The sequence below is a fragment of the Haematobia irritans genome, chromosome 2 (genome assembly GCF_050003625.1).
Source record: "Haematobia irritans isolate KBUSLIRL chromosome 2, ASM5000362v1, whole genome shotgun sequence".
NCBI lineage: Eukaryota > Metazoa > Arthropoda > Insecta > Diptera > Muscidae > Haematobia > Haematobia irritans.
Genome location: NC_134398.1, coordinates 152625021 through 152644447, shown reverse-complemented (window position 1 = coordinate 152644447; position 19427 = coordinate 152625021). Strand labels below are relative to the sequence as shown.

The window sequence follows — 19427 nt, the reverse complement described above, 5'->3', positions numbered from 1 at the left end:
AAAAACAAAAGCTTTTTCGATAGTTTTTAGGGCTGTATCTGTTTTTTGTTTGATTTGTTGGTTATGGATATTGGTGATTTATGTTCTGGAATTAAAAAAAAAAAAAAAACAAATTAAAATTCACGAAGATTGAAATTTTTGTACTATTGATAGCATAAAAGAAATAAGTGATAGGACGTATTTTTACAATAACCACATACATATCACTTTAGTTGCAAATTAGTTAAACAATATTTAAGCGAATATTCGGTTTATAAAGTACAAAAAATAAAATTCCGTAAATATACACATTATTCGTCCCATATTTTTAAATTGTCTGCAGTTTAAATAATTAAATAAAATTAAATAATTTAATTTCACTTGTAGGTGTCAAATTGTTACACCCATCATTTAAGAAATAAAGGGTGATACGGTCAAAATTTGGTCAAGGGAAAACGCGTGTAAATCGGTGAAATCGTTTATTTAAAAAATCAAATTTCTTTTTCAAGTTCAATTAGTATAAAATTCAGGAAAAATATTCAGTTAGGCTTTCGCTTTTCCAAATCCGGATTGCCGGGCCTCACGCTTGACACCTGCCATCAGATTTTGTACAGCCACCTTGTCCACCTTCTTCGCCAGAGAAAGCCAGTTTGCCTTGAGCTGCTGCTCGTCCTTAGCAGTTTTTTTGGTCTTCTTTAGGTTCCGCTTGCCAATAGCCCAGTATTTCTCAATTGGGCGGAGCTCTGGCGTGTTGGGAGGGTTCTTGTCCTTGGGAACCACCTGCACGTTGTTGGCGGCGTACCACTCCATGGCCTTTTTACCGTAATGGCAAGATGCCAAATCCGGCCAAAACAGTACGGAACAACCGTGTTTCTTTAGGAAAGGCAGCAGACGTTTATTCAAACACTCTTTCATGTAAATTTCTTGGTTGACAGTCCGGAAGCTATGAAAATGCTGCTTTTCAAGCAACAGGTACAGATGGCTTGCCAAACCAGATATTTCTTTGCGAACTTTGACAGTTTTATGTGCTTGAAAATATCTGCTACCTTTCCCCTTCCTTTTGCCGTATAAAACTCCTGTCCCGGAAGCTGCTTGTAGTCGGCTTTGACGTAGGTTTCGTCGTCCATTACCACGCAGTCAAACTTCGTCAGCATCGTCGTGTACAGCCTCCGGGATCGCGCTTTGGCCGTCGTATTTTGTTTATCATCGCGATTTGGAGTCACTACCTTCTTGTAAGTCGATAGTCCGGCTCGCTTTTTGGCTTGATGCACGGTTGTAGACGATACATCCAGCTAATTTGCGGCATCTCGGAGAGAGAGGTTAGGGTTTCGCTTGAAACTACCGGCAACTCTCTTTGTCGTCTCAGCGGCTTCCGGTTTTCGATTTTTCCCCGATCCAGACTTCCTGGCTGTCGACAAACGTTCCCCAAACACTTTAATTACATTTGTAACGGTTGATTTGGCAACTTTTAGCGATTTTGCCAGCTTTGCGTGCGAGTAGCTCGGATTTTCGCGATGCGCGAGCAAAATTTTGATACGCTGCTCTTCTTGCTTGGACGGAATTTTGACAACTGAAGAGTGAATTCCAAAATCAAAATAGGAGCAACATTCTACACACATACACCTTCAAAATGAGGGGTGTTCAGGTTTTTTAAATGCAAAATTGAAAGAAATACGTCAAGTTTATATTGACCAAATTTTGACCGTATCACCCTTTAGTTAACTTCTAAAATAATTTCTGCTGTTCAAGTTAAACTTCGTAATTTGTTTTTACTATGTTGAGCAATGAAAATGCGCATCTTTTGATACCCTGCACCACTACTGTGGTACAGGGTATAATAAGTTTATGCATTTGTATATAACGCCAAAAATGATTAGCCTGAAACCCATCGTTTATTATACCGATTGTCTTAGAATGAAATTTTGAGCCGATTACGCTATGACCGTCTATCTGTCTTTATTTTTTTTTTTTTTTTTTTGTTTTGGTTTGATTGCAACATATCAAACAGTTCATGGTTAATGCGAAGATAAAGGATTATCTTTAACCAATAAAGGAAAATTTTGAACCTGTAGACCTGGTCTACAAGTTGTCCGAGCTAGTCAGTGCACTGCGCAATATTTGCATGGTGAACTTACTCTCCTCCGATGTCCTTGCAACTAACGACACATGAAGGAGGGCAATTATTCTTATCCAAAGCCATATCATTGTCTTCATCTTTATCTCTACTGCCTCTGGCATTGTGCCCTGAGCTTTTTCGGTACTCTTCTTACAGTTTTTTTAACGATTGCTCCATTTTGTACGTACATAGTGAACATTTTTAAAATGCTGGCAGCAACCTAAAGAAATGCTATTTTTTAATAGACAGAAAAGAATTCAAAGGAGTAAATAATCAGGGCGAAAGTAAAATGAACTAAAAACAAGTATATACAACCGTAAGTTCGGCCGGGCCGTTTTTAATGTACCCTCCACCATTGATTGTGTAGAAAGTTCTAATAAAGACTGTAACAGAGTTGCCACAATGAATTTTTATTTCGGACCAAAATATTTCCAAAATTGGACCAAAATGCGTACCAGCACAGAAAAAACAGTGAACCCACCTGGAAGAAAACTTTCGGTTAATTTTAGAAAATTTTAATATTTGTAGAAATTTTTAACTAAACAGTATTACAAGCGTTGGCATCACGCCGATGTCATAAAAATAAGTAAATATTTTTCGACAAATTCAAGAAAATTTATTAGACATAACTACGTTTTTCCACTTGTTAAAGAAAATTTTGTAGTTTGAAGGGAAAACTTGGAGTTCAAAATTGCAAGAATGTCTTTAGTGATATACGAAGTTCATGAAGGACACATTTTTGGTAAAATTTACAAATTTAAAGAAATTCTGAACTATTTTGTGGAAGACACGAATTTAGTTCATCTTTATGCTTCATTGGAGTATATTTTTTTCCTCGGTTTTAGTTAATTTAACTAACGTACACAAAAAATTATTAGAGTAAAGGAAACTTCCTCCAAAATTAATAATTCCATGAACTAAAATAAAGTTAAATTGGCTTTAGTGAAATAGAGAGTTCACTTTTATTTTTTTTTTTTTGAGTGAGTGGACTATTTTTCCAAATTACATTAATATAATTTTTTTCTTCAATAGAAAATTTTGTCAAATTTTTATTTCTGTTCAAAATTTTTATTTCTATATAGAAAATTTTGTCAAAATTTTATTTCTATAGACGAGTTTGTCCAAATTTTTTTTCTACAGAAAACTTTATCAAAATTTTTTTTTATTTCTATAGACGATTTTGACAAAATTTTATTTCTATAGAAAATGTTGTCAAAATTTTCATTTCTTTAGGTTTTTTTTCAAAATTCCATTTCTATAGAAAATTTAACAAAAATTTTATTTCTATAGAAAATTTAGCCAATATTTTAGTTCTATTGAAAGTTATCGGTTTCTATATAAATTTTTGTCAAAATTTTATTTCAACAGAAAATTTTGCCAAAATTAAAAAAAAAACCAAATTCGATTTGGTCCGACCAAATTTTAAATTTAATAATTTTTTGGACATCGGTTTATATGGGGGCTATATATAATTACGGACCGATGTAGACCAATTTTTGCATGGTTGTTAAAGACCATATACTAACACCATGTACCAAATTTCAGCCGGATCGGATGAAATTTGCTTCTCTTAGAGGCTCCGCAAGCCAAATCTGGGGATCGGTTTATATGGGGGCTATATATAATTATGGACCGATGTGGACCAATTTTTGCATGGTTGTTAGAGACAATATACTAACACCATGTACCAAATTTCAGCCGGTTTGAAGGAAATTTGCTTCTCTTAGAGGATTCGCAAGCCAAATTTGGGGGTCCGTTTATATGGGGGTTATACGTAAAAGTGGACCGATATGGCCCATTTGCAATACCATCCGACCTACATCAATAACAACTACTTGCGCCAAGTTTCAAGTCGATAGCTTGTTTAGTTCGGAAGTTAGCGTAATTTCAACAGACTGTCGGACGGAAGTACGGACGGACGGACGGACATGCTCAGATCGACTCCGAATTTCACCACGACCAGAATATATATACTTTATCAGGTCTTCGAGCAATATTTCGATGTGTTACAAACGGAATGACAAAGTTAATATACCCCCCATCCTATGGTGGAGGGTATACAAATTGTTGTGGGTATGCGCGGCATAAGTTTTACAACAGGATTCGAAAACTTTTCAAGCTCTTGGTTTTTTTTTTTTCAAAAGAACCTAATGAGGTCATATTCCAGACAAAATTCGAAAAAAGTTTTTTTTACTAGAAGATTGAACGCCAGTTATGTTATGTGACTCTTCCAATTGAATTTCACCCTATCAGATACAGTTGTACGCCCATGTTCCGATATTTGGAAATGCAACATTTCTGTTTGGCGAAATCTCTTTAATGCGAAGTTCAAATTGAGATTGGATTGAAGTCTAGAAGTATCACAATTTTTCCGTTGTAAGACAAATACATTATTGCGTTTGCGAATATCGGAATATGGGGGTAGTCTTGCCCAAGAGTTTTTTTGTCGATATTTAGCGACTTTGAAAAATGTCAAATATAACGTTTATGAACTTATTCGTATTTCATCCCAAAAATACTTTTTCATTTAGATAACATTATTTATTTAGAAATTAATTAAACGAAATTTTCTTCTTCATTTCTTGGATATGAATACTATTATAGACTTTAATAGTTTCAAAAGACCCTTAAGCTTAGCATCAAGATTTGGCATAGTTGATGATGCTTCTGTTTCCAAACCAAGGCGTCCCAAAATAAGGAAGCTGCTGCGGACAAATACGTGGATTTTTCAAAATTTTGAAAAGTAATTTTCTTTTATCAATTTCATTACATTTGGATTTGGAAATAAATGGGCATACATTTAAAATTCATCGTAGAAAAGCTAATCATCCGTAAACAGTATCGTATTTTCATGATGTAGAAAATCGTTAAAAATATGCATCAAGACAGCAGTAAACCTCAAAAATATAATCTCAATATTTCGATGCATTAAAATTTGAATGATTTTTTTAATACAGAATGAGTGGGTTTAAAATACAGAATAATATGCTAAAAAAAAAAACAAAACAATTTTTTTAAATGTAATTTATTATAAATTTCGTATCTTTGAAGTGTCATCTACTCAAAAAGTTGCTGCAATGGGTGTAGCACTAAAACGTCAAAATTCGACAGCTTCTATTACCCCCACGTCGACGGCGACAAGTTCACAATTGCTTCCAATGACAACAGAAAAGCCATTGTTCGATGAATCCGATAGTAATGCAATACGGGAATATTTCCCGGACTCTTGGATATTTGATGATAAAAAGTAGGCATCTATTGACTTTTTTATGATTTCGTTTCTATTTTGTCCATTGTCTGCTCAAAATTAAAATCTGTTTGTCTTTGATTTTATTGTTTCAGCTAAAAGAGTGTTTAGGTGTTTGGTCACAAAAATGTTAATAAAAATAAAATTGCTTATATTTGTTGATTTAATATGATTAAAAATATGTTATATTTATTGTTAATAGCTTAAATGGAATACTTCACAATGTTTATAGTATGGGAAAGATCCTCCACATGAACGAAAAAGAGCGTTTTTCATATGTTTCTGAGTTTTGAATCCAAATTTTTAACACATTATTTTTAAGTGTAAAAATATGAGATTCATAAACGAGTATAATATGTTTGTTAAATATATGTAATAACATGTTAGAACATATTATTTTTGAGACATTACAATTTCCGAAAAATAATGTGGATGTAAACATATGTATGTTTAGAAACGTCAGAGAGAGAGAGAGAGAGAGAGAGAGAGAGAAAATGGAGACAAAAGATGAATATGCCGACGGAGATAGATAACGAAAGACCTTAACATAACACAATGAGAGAATCAAAGGAGAGCAATAGCTCTACGTGAGAGACATATTTTGTTATGGATAAATGTGATTGCATTTATTTTGGTATTTATCTGGTATAACACAATGAGAGAATAAACTGAGAGCAAATGGTGATATATGTTACTTGAAAGACATATTAGTGAGTTTACTCATTCAATTGTGTATTCTACTTGTGGCCTCAAAACAAATCGAGTCGGACTATGAAAATATTTGTTTGATATTTTCCGATCACGAAAAATAAATAAAAGAGCGGATATCATTGCATATTTATGAACAGTTTTATTTAAAACAATTATATACGGCCGTACACACAAAAAAAAAATTTCCTGATTCAATCAAGAAATTAATTGATCCAATTATTTTTTTAATTGAAATGTCTTCAATCACAGAAATGATAGTATCAATTAAAAAATTAATTGACAGTCAATTAAAAAATTAATTGATCCAATTAAAAAATTAATTGATACTAATAATTTGTGTGATTGATTTTTATTTCAATTAAAACATTTGTTGATTCAAATAAATTTTTAATTGAATATTTTTTAAAACTCAATTAAAATTTTAATGGGAAAATTTTTCATTAAATTTTTTTCTGTGTATACAGCAGTAAGTTCGGCCCAGCCGAATCTTATGTACCCTCCACCATGGAGGGTAAAGACTGCCATCCACAATCGAATTACTTGGGTTGCGGTAACACTTGCCACCGTGGTGCAATGGTTAGCCCGCCTTGCATATACAAGGTCGTGGGTTCGATTCCTGCTACGACCGAACACCAAAAAAAGTTTTTCAACGGTGGATTATCCCACCTCAGTAATGCTGATGACATTTCTGAGGGTTTCAAAGCTTCTCTAAGTGGTTTCACTGCAATGTGGAACGCCGTTCGGACTCGGCTATAAAAAGGAGGTCCCTTGTCATTGAGCTTAACATGGAATCGGGCAGCACTCAGTGATAAGAGAGAAGTTCACTGTGAGCCTGATACATCGGGCTGCCACCTAACCTAACCTAACAATTGCCGATGGAAAGGTATCTTAAAACTTCTTAACACCGTCTTCTAAATTGTAAGTTAACATAGTCCATACGTGGTATATATTAAACTAAAAAATGGCCGATTAAATACGTATATAATTCAGTTTGACAAAATTTTTCTATAGAAATACAATTTTGACAAAATTTTCTATAGAAATAAAATGTTGACAAAATTTTCTATAGAAATAAAATTTTGTCAAAATTTTCTGTAGAAATAAATTTTGACAAAATTTTCTGTAGAAATAAATTTTGACAAAATTTTCTATAGAAATTAAATGTTAACAACATTTTCTATAGATATAAAATTTTGACAAAATTTTCCATAGAAATAAAATTTTGACAAAATTTTCCATAGAAATAAAATTTTGCAAAAAATTTCTATAGTAATAAAATTTTGACAAAAATTTCTATAGAGATAAAATTTTGGTAGATTATTTTTGGCTCGAGTAGCAACCATGAATATGAACCGATATGGACCAATTTTTATGTGATTGCGGATCGGCTATATATAACTATAGCCCGATATGGACCAATTTTGGCATGGTTGTTAGCGACCATATACTAGCGCAATGTACCAAATTTCAACCGAATCGGATGAATTTTGCTCCTCCAAGAGGTTCCGGAGGTCAAATTTGGGGATCGGTTTGTATGGGTGCTATATATAATTATTGACCGATATGGACCAATTTTTGCATGGTTGTTAGATACATTATACTAACACCACGTACCAAATTTCAAGCGGATCAGATAAATTTTGCTCCTCCAAGGGGCTCCAGAGGTAAAATCTGGGAATCGGTTCATATGGGGGCTATATATAATTATGGACCGATATGGACCAATTTTTGCATGGTTGTTACAGACCATATACTAACACCAAGCACCAAGTTTCAACCGGATCGGATAAAATTTCCCAAAAGATTGCAAATTTGATTAAAAATGTGGCCATCCTGAACTTTGTCTGTAGAGGCATTTTATAAAAAATAAATCTATATAAAACAGAAAAATACACAAAAATCAGAATGTTGCACTAATCAGATAGAAAGTTTAGATATTGAAAAGTGTAATGTGTCAGATATACATATAAAATAAACAGGTGGAATTTTAAATAACCACTACCATACAACAGATGACATGAATATGTGGACAGTTACGAATATTGTTTCTATAGAAGTAAAATGGTGAATACCAAAGTCCTGATAGTGGACAATACAATTGATCAATTCAGCCCATATTCTAGTAAAACCTAGTTTTTTATATCACCGTGAAATTTCACCCATATAAATACAATTTGAAAGGCCTGAAATCCAGTACTTCGTTTTTCGTTGTTCGATTAAAAACCCCGATGGAATCTAATTTGTCGAAATAATTTAGTTACAAAGTGTTGTTCAAATTTTGTTTCGCCGGAGTCGGTGTTGAGCCAAATTTCTACGACTCTGGCTCCGACTCCAGAAAAATCTTCAGACTCCGTCTCCGGCTCACCACAGAAATTCTTAGAAATTCTAATTGCATTTGTTCTTGAAATTGTGCGATTTTCTTAAATTAGAATAAAATGTTATTAACAGGTTGGCTGATAAGTCCCCGGTCTAACAAAGAAAAACACATTTTTTTGTCAAAATTCGTTTTTATTATTCAAGATAGTTCCCTTCAAGAACGATACAACGATTATAACGACCTTCCAATTTTTTGATACCATTTTGGTAGTACTCCTTCGGTTTTGCCTCAAAATAGGCCTCAGTTTCGGCGATCACCTCTTCATTGCAGCCAAATTTTTTCCCTGCGAGCATCCTTTTGAGGTGTGAGAACAAAAAAGAAAATTGGCTGGGGGTCAGATCTGGAGAATACGGTGGGTGGGGAAGCAATTCGAAGCCCAATTCATGAATTTTTGGCATCGTTCCCAATGACTTGTGGCACGTTGCGTTGTCTTGGTGGAACAACACTTTTTCTTCTCCATATGGGGCCGTTTTGCCGCGATTTCGACCTTCAAACGCTCCAATAACGCCATATAATAGTCACTGTTGATGGTTTTTCCCTTCTCATGATAATCGATAAAAATTATTCCATGCACATCCCAAAAAACAGAGGCCATTACTTTGCCAGCGGACTTTTGAGTCTTTCCACGCTTCGGAGACGGTTCACCGGTCGCTGTCCACTCAGCCGACTGTCGATTGGACTCAGGAGTGTAGCGATGGAGCCATGTTTCATCCATTGTCACATATCGACGGAAAAACTCGGGTGTATTACGAGTTAACAGCTGGAAACACCTCTCAGAATCTCCAACACGTTGTTGTTTTTGGTCAAATGTAAGCTCGCGCGGCACCCATTTTGCACAGAGTTTCCGCATATCCAAATATTGATGAATGATATGACCAACACGTTCCTTTGATATCTTTAAGGCCTCTGCTATCTCGATCAACTTCATTTTACGGCCATTCAAAATCATTTTGTGGATTTTTGATGTTTTCGCCACCTCTTTCGGGCGTCCACTGCGTTCAACGTCCACCGTGCTCATTTCACCACGCTTGAATTTTGCATACCAATCAATTATTGTTGATTTCCCTGGGGCAGAGTCCGGAAACTCAATATCAAGCCAAGTTTTTCCTTCCACCGTATATTTCCCCTTCAGAAAACAGTATTTTATCAAAACACGAAATTCCATTTTTTTTCACAATAACAAAAGTTGCTTCACAAAAGACGCTCTATCTCACAAACTAATTGACTTACAGGCGTCAAATTGACACGAATCATTTGAAAGTTGGTACTATATAAAAATAATATGCATTTAGCACTAGCGACGCCATCTATGTGTCAGACCGGGGACTTATCAGCCAAACTGTTATGTCTAATACATACGTGGAAAAATCACGTTTACAGGACGTTCAATATTGAGTTATTGTACGATCTGCCTAACCAGGATATCCTACACAGAAAAAAATGTGACCAAAATATTCCCAATAAAAAAGTTGATTGATTTTGAAAATATAATCAAATAATTGTTACAATTAATTTTTAACCAAAATAAAATATAAAGCCAATTAAAAACTAATGGAAAATAAAAATTTTCATTATCCCACTTGTCATCTTAACAAAATAAAAAATACAATTAATTTTTCATCAAAATAAAAAAAGTCAATTAAATGATTGAAGATGTATACATTTTTAATTAAAATATTAATTATCTCAATTATCATTTTAACTAAATAAAAAAATATATTTTCAGTTAAAAAATTGAAATTGAAAAATGTATGGGCAAAAATTATAACCGAAAAATCCATAAGAAGGAATAAGTAAAATTACATAAAATGTAATTCATTTATATAGTAAATAATTGATATCACCAATTAAACACTTAATTGAATTTTTCGACAAATCAATCAAATTTTAAATTGTAACAATTAAAAAATAAATTGAAAGTTGCGACAAAATGCCATTAACTTTTTAATCATTTTTTTAACGTTTTATTTCTAATAATTTTTTGAACAATATTTTCATTTTCGTGATTGAAGAAATTTCATAAAATTCTGGTATATTTTAATTTTTTTCATTTGCTCTCGGTCATTGTGGAGTGTCCCAGTTAAAAGCTGGGATGAATATGAACTCAATGCTCAACTATTCGAATAAAATTATTTTTCTTATATGTGTTGCTTTTTTAGTTTCAAGAAAATATTCCCCATGCTGTATAAGAAAAAGTATTAAAATACCATAATTGTCCTAAAGACGTGACAAACTTACTTACAAATACTCAAATGTATATAAAAAGATACTTTTTATTTGTGCTAATAATTAATAAAACCTTTATTAAATTTGTAAATATGCAGATACATGTTCTGGTTAATGGTTATAAATAACCCTACGGGAAATGCATCAAGCCCAGAACTGACAAATCCCTGGTTTCTATAGTTTTACCCCATTTCAGGTCGCTTTATGGTGGGTTTGTCATTGAAGGTGCACATTTACACTTTAGAGTAAGGACTCATTCCAAAGTCCAATAACGGTTTAGTACAACCAGCCCTTAGCCATGTCCCCATAAACCTCTTAAGAACCTCTTTCAGGTGGGTTAGACCAAGACAAGAGTGGCAAAGGGGCTCAGAGATTTTGATGTTTTGCCAATATATAAAAAGGTTTTGCCCATATGTAAAATTGTATAAAAAATGGAAGTAAAATTCCCATATTTACGACCCCCAATTTGGTTCAAATCGATGCAGAGACGAAGAGTTTACAACGGAAAATAAAATGGACACTATTACCATATATACCAAAATTTGTTTAAATTCATTTATGATTATTGTGTCCACGCATAGCTTGAATAGAAGAAGCTACAGTTCTCTGACCATTGCATTCTGTTTAACTAAAAAGAAAAAAATCTAAACTGCTTGGTATTATTAACCTTCTGTAGCTGAGGTGGTCTGATTTTAACAATAAAACTGACGTGGGGTCCAGCAGACTTCATTTCTAAATTGATATCCTACGTTCACATTTCGAATTAAAAAGTTTTTGGCTATATTTTCCTTAAAAGCATATGGTTATTAAGCAAACAAATCTAAAATATTTTAAATAAAAAGAAAATGTACTGAGAGCGGAGACATTGATGCTTCGTACTTTAGGAAAACACGCAAGAAAATTAACTTTTTCGGTGTCGGTCAGACCAAGACGTCAGCTACAGAGGGTTAAATAAGAAGCCAATGCTTTGCTTTTGCTGGTGCATAAATACATATAAATGAAAATTATTTTTTTTTTTTTGTTTTTTGCTCATACATATAGCAACAAAGAAGAAAAACACAAGAATTTAAAACTTTAATGAAAATCAAGGAAAAAAATAGACATTCTAATAAGAGAACTTTAAAATCTTAAACAAAATATAAACTGACAATCAATCAGATATGTACGTCAAAAAACAACTGACTTCAGTGAAAATCATTATTAAACATCAAGGAAAGTTAGTTCTTCTAAATTTCCATAAAAATACTTTGAAATCTTAAGCAAAATATTAATAACTAATTTAATATCATATATTTTTCTTATAGTCTACATTAAACCCTATAGGAAACATAACCATAAGCCTTTGCATCTAATTGTAACCGATGAGGGTACGGACATTTCCATGGGGGAACCTCAAGTGCAGTTACGCCAAAATTTCATAGATGTTTGGATTTGGGATACACTGCGAATGAATAAGTAAAATTTAAATTATATTTGAAAAACCGAATTTTATTTAAAAAAAAAAAAAAAAAAAAAAAAAAACAAATTAAATCAAACATTTTTTAACGCTGTAAATATTCTAACACTTCTCGGTGTATCCCATACTCCAATTGCACAAAATCTATCATATAGCTTTATTTTTAAAGCATTTTGTAAATTTTTTTCCATGTAAATACCTACAAATATTTTCTCACTCTTGTATATATTTCATATAAAATAAATGTTAATGATTTCTCGTGATAATCGTCCATGTTTTAAATTATAACTCTGAATCATTCAGACAACGTTTCTTGGTGGAGATTGAATCGATTCCACACTAAAAAAAAATATTCAGTTAATATCAATGATTATGAAAACCTAAATTTTAGGATACGCAATTTATACACTAGTAAGAATATTTGTTTTTTTTTTTTTTTTAATGTAAATTTTAATTAAGGGAAGTTATTTTAAAACATTGTTTCAGAACACAAATCTTGGATATGTATGTCCCTCCGTTAAAGTCGTATGCCTTTAAACTAAGGAACATTTTCTTTAAAGCAAAGAAAATCTTTTTGGTTTAAAGAAAATGTCTTTAAATTAACTGAGATATTGAATTTTTGATTTAAAGAAAAAAAAATTCAAAAAAAAAAACAAGGAAAATGTTGGTATTTTGACCATTTTTGTCGAAATCAGAAAAACATATATATGGGAGCTATATCTAAATCTGAACCGACTTCAATCAAATTTGGCACACATGACTATATTGCTAATTGTACTCCTAGTGCAAAATTTCAACCAAATCTGACCAAAAATCTGGCTTCTGGAGCCATATAAGTCCATATCGGGTGAAAGATATATATGGGAGCTGTATCTAAATCTGAACAGATTTCAATCAAATTGTGCACACTTGACTATACGACTAAGTGTTATGTTTGTACAAAATTTCAAGCAAATCGGTATAAAACTCTGGCTGCTGGGTCCATATTAGTGCATATCGGGCGAAAGATATATATGGGAGCTATATATAAATCTGAACCGATTTCTTCCAAAATCAATAGGGTTCTATTCTGACCAAAATTAGGAATATGTGCCAAATTTGAAGGCGATTGGACTTAAATTGCGACTTAGACTTTGATCAAAAAAATGTGTTCACTAACAGACGGACAGACGGACATGGTTATATCGACTCAGGGACCCACCCTGAGCATTATTGCCAAAGACACCATGTGTCTATTTCGTCTCCTTCTGTGTTTTACAAACATATGCACTAACTTATAATACCCTGTTACACAGTGTGGCGCAGTGTATAAATATGGGAAACATTTAAATCTGAAGCAATTTTAAGGAAACTTCGCAAAAGTTTATTTATGGTTTATGGCTCGATATATATGTATTAGAAGTTTAGGAAAATTAGAGTCATTTTTACAACTTTTCGACTAAGCAGTGGCAATTTTACAAGGAAAATGTTGGTATTTTGACCATTTTTGTCGGCTATATCTAAATCTGAACCGATTTCAACCAAATTTGGCACGCATAGCTGCAATGCTAATTCTACTCCCTGTGCAAAATGTCACCTAAATCGGAGCAAAAAAATTGCCCTCTGTGGTCATATGAGTGTAAATCGGGCGAAAGATATATATGGGAGATATATCTAAATTTTAACCGATTTCAATAAAATTTGGCACACTTGACTACACTACTAATTGTACTCCTATTGCAAAATTTCAACCAAATTGGGGTAGAGCTCTGGCTTCTGGGACCGTATTAGTCCATATCGGGCGAAAGCTATATATGGGAGCTATATATAAATCTGAACCGATTTCAATCAAATTTGGCTCGCATAGCTACAATGCTAAATCTACTTCCTGTGCAAAATTTCAACCAAATTGGGCCAGAACTCTGGCTATTAGAACCATATTAGTCCATATCGGGCGAAAGATGTATATGGGAGCTATATCTAAATCTGAACCGATTTCAATCAAATTTTGCACACTTGAATATACTACTAATTGTACGCCTAGTGCAAAATTTCAACCAAATTCGGCCAAAAATCTGGCTTCTGGGGCGATATAAGTACATATCGGTCGAAAGATATATATGGGAGCTATATCTAAATCTGAACCGATTTCAATCAAATTTTGCACACTTGACTATACGACTAAGTGTTATGTTTGTACAAAATTTCAAGCAAATCGGTATAAAACTCTGGCTGCTAGGTCCATATTAGTGCATATCGGGCGAAAGATATATATGGGAGCTATATCTAAATCTGAACCGATTTCTTCCAAAATCAATAGGGTTCTATTCTGACGCAAATTAGGAACATGTGCCAAATTTGAAGGCGATTGGACTTAAATTGCGACCTAGACTTTGATCACAAAAATGTGTTCACAGACAGACGGACGGACGGACATGGCTATATCGACTCAGGGACCCGCCCTGATCAATATTGCCAAAGACACCATGTGTCTATCTCGTCTCCTTCTGGGTGTTACAAACATATGCACTAACTTATAATACCCTGTTCCACAGTGTGACGCAGGGTATAAAAAATAGATTTAAGTTCAAAGTTTTTTTGACATTGAGAAACCATTTTTATACCCTGCGCCACACTGTGGAACAGGGTATTATAAGTTAGTGCATATGATTGTAACACCCAGAAGGAGACGAGATAGACACATGGTGTCTTTGGCAATAATGCTCGGGATGGTTCCCTGAGTCGATATAACCATGTCCGTCTGTCCGTCTGTCCGTCCGTCCGTCCGTCTGTCTGTGAACACATTTTTGTGATCAAAGTCTAGGTCGCAGTTTAAGTCCAATCGACTTCAAAATTGGCACATTTTCCTGTTTTTGGTCAGAATAGAACCCTATTGATTTTGGAAGAAATCGGTTCAGAGTTAGATATAGCTCCCATATATATCTTTCGCCCGATATGCACTTATATGGATCCAGAAGCCAGAGTTTTATCCCGATTTGCTTGAAATTTTGCACGAGGAGTACAATTGGTAGTATAGTCGAGTGTGCAAAATTTGATTGAAATCGGTTCAGATTTAGATATAGCTCCCATATATATCTTTTGCCCGATATGGACTTATATGGCCCCAGAAGCCAGAGTTTGGGCCCAATTTGGTTGAAATTTTGCACATGGAGTACAATTGGTAGTGTAGTCAAGTGTGCTAAATTTTATTGAAATCGGTTCAGAATTAAATATAGCTCCCATATATATATTTCGCCCGATATTGACTAATATGGTCCTAGAAGCCAGAGTTTTGGCCCAATTTGGTTGAAATTTTGCACTATAAATACAATTAGTATTTTGCACATGGAGTACAATTGGTAGTGTAGTCAAGTGTGGTAAATTTTATTGAAATCGGTTCAGATTTAAATATAGCTCCCATATATATATTTCGCCCGATATTGACTAATATGGTCCTAGAAGCCAGAGTTTTGGCCCAATTTGGTTGAAATTTTGCACTATAAATACAATTAGTAGTGTAGTCATGTGTGCCAAATTTGGTTGAAATCGGTTCAGATTTAGATATAGCTCCCATATATATCTTTCGCCCGATTTACACTCATAGGACCACAGAGGCCAATTTTTAACTCCGATTTAGTTGAAATTTTGCACAGGGAGTAGAATTAGCATTGTTGCTATGCGTGCCAAATTTGGTTGAAATCGGTTCAGATTTAGATATAGCTCCCATATATATGTGTTTTCTGATTTCGACAAAAATGGTCAAAATACCAACATTTTCCTTGTAAAATCGCCACTGCTTAGTCGAAAAGTTGTAAAAATGAGTCTAATTTCCTAAAATTATAATACATATATATCGAGCTATAAATCATAAATAAACTTTAGCGAAGTTTCCTTAAAATTGCTTCAGATTTAAATGTTTCCCATATTTTTTTACTAACATTGTGTTCCACCCTAGTGCATTAGCCGACTTAAATTTTGAGTCTATAGATTTTGTAGAAGTCTAACAAATTCTGTCCAGATCGAGTGATATTTAAATGTATGTATTTGGGACAAACCTTTATATATAGGCCCCAACACATTTGACGGATGTGATATGGTATCGAAAATTTACATCTACACAGTGGTGAAGAGTATAATATAGTCGGCCCGGCCCGACTTTAGACTTTCCTTACTTGTTTTGTAAAGAGTCAGTCCCAAACATTAATTTTCGCGCATTTGCTTTTGTGTTATTCGTAAAGAGCAATGCTTCTCAAAATTAAACTTCGTATTTTCGCGGTTTTGGTCACAATTTTTTGTTCAAATATGAACTTTTAATGTATTAATTTATTTATAAATCATCTGTCGCGTCGTAAACGTTCTAATTTTGTGTAAAATTGGTAAACTACAAAAAGGAAAACGAAAGAGATTGTAAGCGTGCTCTTATTTTTCTCGTTTATTCTTAATCTTCGGAACTGTCAAACATAGTTTGACACCCATGGCTCATCTATGTATTATAAGGTCTAAAGTTTTTTTTAGTGTTGTCCTTATAATTAAGCGATTGGACTTAAAAATGGGTATCATAACATGAAAAAAAATTGTTTGGGGCAAGGTCTACTTGGCTTTAATAATTCAGGAAAAATCTTTAAAATTAATGAAATTGTCTTTAAATTTGTTTAATTTTTGCATCTTTACTACAAAGCAAAAAATCGTTCAAAAATGCGACATGTTTTTCAAGACTTTATATTAAAGACATTTTTTACTTGTCGTGTCTGAATTTGGAAAATAAAGTTGTCGTTAACTTATTTTTAAAGGATTTTGATGCATATGAAGAAAATAAGCTGAAAAAGTGAAAAATTGAAATTTGTTTCCTAGAGTCAAGTACACAAAACCCAAATTTAAAAGAGAATTGTGTCTTAAAAGTATCCTTACTTGAATTCGCCGCTTCTTTGGCACGGAATCAATACCAAAATTATTAAAGTAAAGACAAAATCATTGGAACCGGCCATACTTTTTTTTTTAATTTTAGATCTCTACCATAATATTCAAACTCATAAAGTCTAGATATAAAACTGTAATACAGGAAGAAGCTCCAAACGTTAATTGATATGCCAATTGATTACAATTGGGAATGAAGGACTTTAAAAAGGACCTAATAAACATAAAAAAAAAATATGAAATACGACTAGATAAAATCTAAATTCAAAAATATATAATAACCGATTAAATTTCATTACATTCATAAACTAAATGTTGCGAAAGAAAACTTTTCCAAGGAAAGAAAATTTTCCTCCGTTACGAAATTTTAAACAAACGAAATTCCCATTTAATATAAAGTATTTTCTTTAGGAGCAAATAAAGTCATATTTATGATAAACGATCTAAGGATTGTCACCAAACTTTTAAATAGTTTTGAAAGAAAATTTATTAGCTTCAAAAGAAAACATAGTTTGTCTAAAATTTCGTTCGTCTGAAAAGAAAACTATTTTTCTAGTGGAGTTTTCCCAATTTATTTACCAAAATTGAATACTTTGATATTGAATTTAATTGGTAAACCATTGATTACTAATAGAATTCAAATCGAATTTAAATGTTTATGTTTTCAATTCAATTTTGGGAAACTTTTGTTTTATGAAAAGATAGCTAGTAATGTTTAAGGAACAACAATAATACCAGAACTATCTGAAATCAAATTTACCAATGAAAACTGATTTTTTAATAGATTATTAGAACCAAGTTTTTTTCTACAAATTTTTACTTAAATGCATATGCAAATAACACAAATATTTCCATTTCTAAGTTACTATTACCTGTGCTTTACTTAAGTCTCTCATACTAAATGGTCATAAAAAAAATCTAATAAACACACATGTTTGAATAAGATTTAAATTCAACATAGCTTTTTCTTTGAATATGAGTTGAATTCACAGATTTTTCAAATTTGGTTGTTTCTAGTGTAAACTCTTCTTTATATAAAATAAAGCTTAGATGTTTTGCATGATACTAATAAATAAGATCATCATTCCATAGCACAATTATGCATGTTCTCCTAACCAACTCCTAATTATTCATTCATTCAATCACAAACACTAATAAGCTTTTGATGGATTATGGCTTTTTGTGTATTTCGAAAATGTTTTATGTGTTGAATTCAAAATTTTTTGAAAAACAATTAAAAGCTAATATTATTATTTTATTTACTTTCAACAACTTCCATCTTCTACCCATCTTAGTACTGATGCCAATGGTTTAGCTACACTGACGAAGAAAATTCCAGATACCATCACCTCTTGGGTTGTTACCGGTTTCGCTATAAATGAGAAGACCGGCTTTGCCATGTCTGAAAATGCTACCAAGATCCGTGTCTTCCAACCATTCTTTTTGAGTACAAACCTTCCTTACTCCGTGAAGAGAGGTGAAGTTATTTCCATACCCATTGTGGTATTTAATTATATGGAAAAGGCCTTGGAAGCCGAGGTTACCATGGAAAATACAGATCAAGAATATGATTTCACTGAGGCAACCAATGATATTGAAGAAACCGTCCTGGAAGAACAACAAAGAACCAAACACATCAGCGTTCCCTCAAATGGTGGACAAACTGTATCGTTTATGATTAGACCCAATAAGGTGGGCGATATTACCTTAAAGATAAAGGCCATTACACCACTGGCTGGAGATGCTATCCATCAAAAACTTAAAGTTGAACCCGAAGGTGTTACCCATTATGAAAATGAAGCCATATTCGTTAGTAATCCCAATATGGAACCAGTGAAATATAACCTCAATGCTTCCATACCCAAGGAGGCTGTTTTAGATTCTGAATATCTGGAATTCTCTGTGGTGGGAGATATTTTGGGTCCCACCATTAAGAACATTGATAAATTGGTGCGCATGCCTTATGGTTGTGGTGAACAGAATATGGTTAACTTTGTTCCCAATATTTTGGTTCTTTACTATCTGGAAGCCATTAAAAAGGATATGCCTTTGGTTGCCAAAAATGCCAAAAGTTATATGGAATCAGGCTATCAACGCGAGTTGACCTATAAACACAGTAATGGAGCCTATAGTGCCTTTGGTGAGAAGAGCAGTGAGCCGAATAGCTGGTTAACAGCCTATGTGGCCCGTTCCTTTATCCAGGCATCAAAATACATCACCATAGATCCCAAAGTAATCGATCAGGCTTTGGAATTTGTTGCTAACACTCAGGCTGAGGATGGTCATTTCCCCCAGAAAGGTAAACTATTCCATCCAGCCCATCAAAATGATGTGGGCTTCACGGCATTTGCGTTATTGGCTCTCTTGGAAGATTCGGTAAGTAGAGATCGCCTTTAAAAAGAAACCCTTAAAGTAATTCCCA

At 33.3% G+C, this 19427-nt stretch overlaps 1 protein-coding gene across 12 annotated transcripts in view; it reads left to right on the top strand.

Moving 5' to 3' along the window:
- Positions 1-19427, top strand: part of LOC142226579 (CD109 antigen-like) — a 95933-nt gene that overhangs the window by 72789 nt on the left and 3717 nt on the right. For 10 of the 12 annotated variants that reach the window (XM_075296675.1, XM_075296670.1, XM_075296676.1 and 7 more), the window contains exon 6: positions 18301-19381. In XM_075296675.1, coding sequence (XP_075152790.1) covers positions 18301-19381 — 1081 coding nt within the window. Of the gene's footprint in view, positions 1-4699; positions 4839-5146; positions 5343-18300; positions 19382-19427 lie in introns of all 12 variants that reach the window. The other 2 variants (XM_075296667.1, XM_075296677.1) reach the window with 2 other exon arrangements.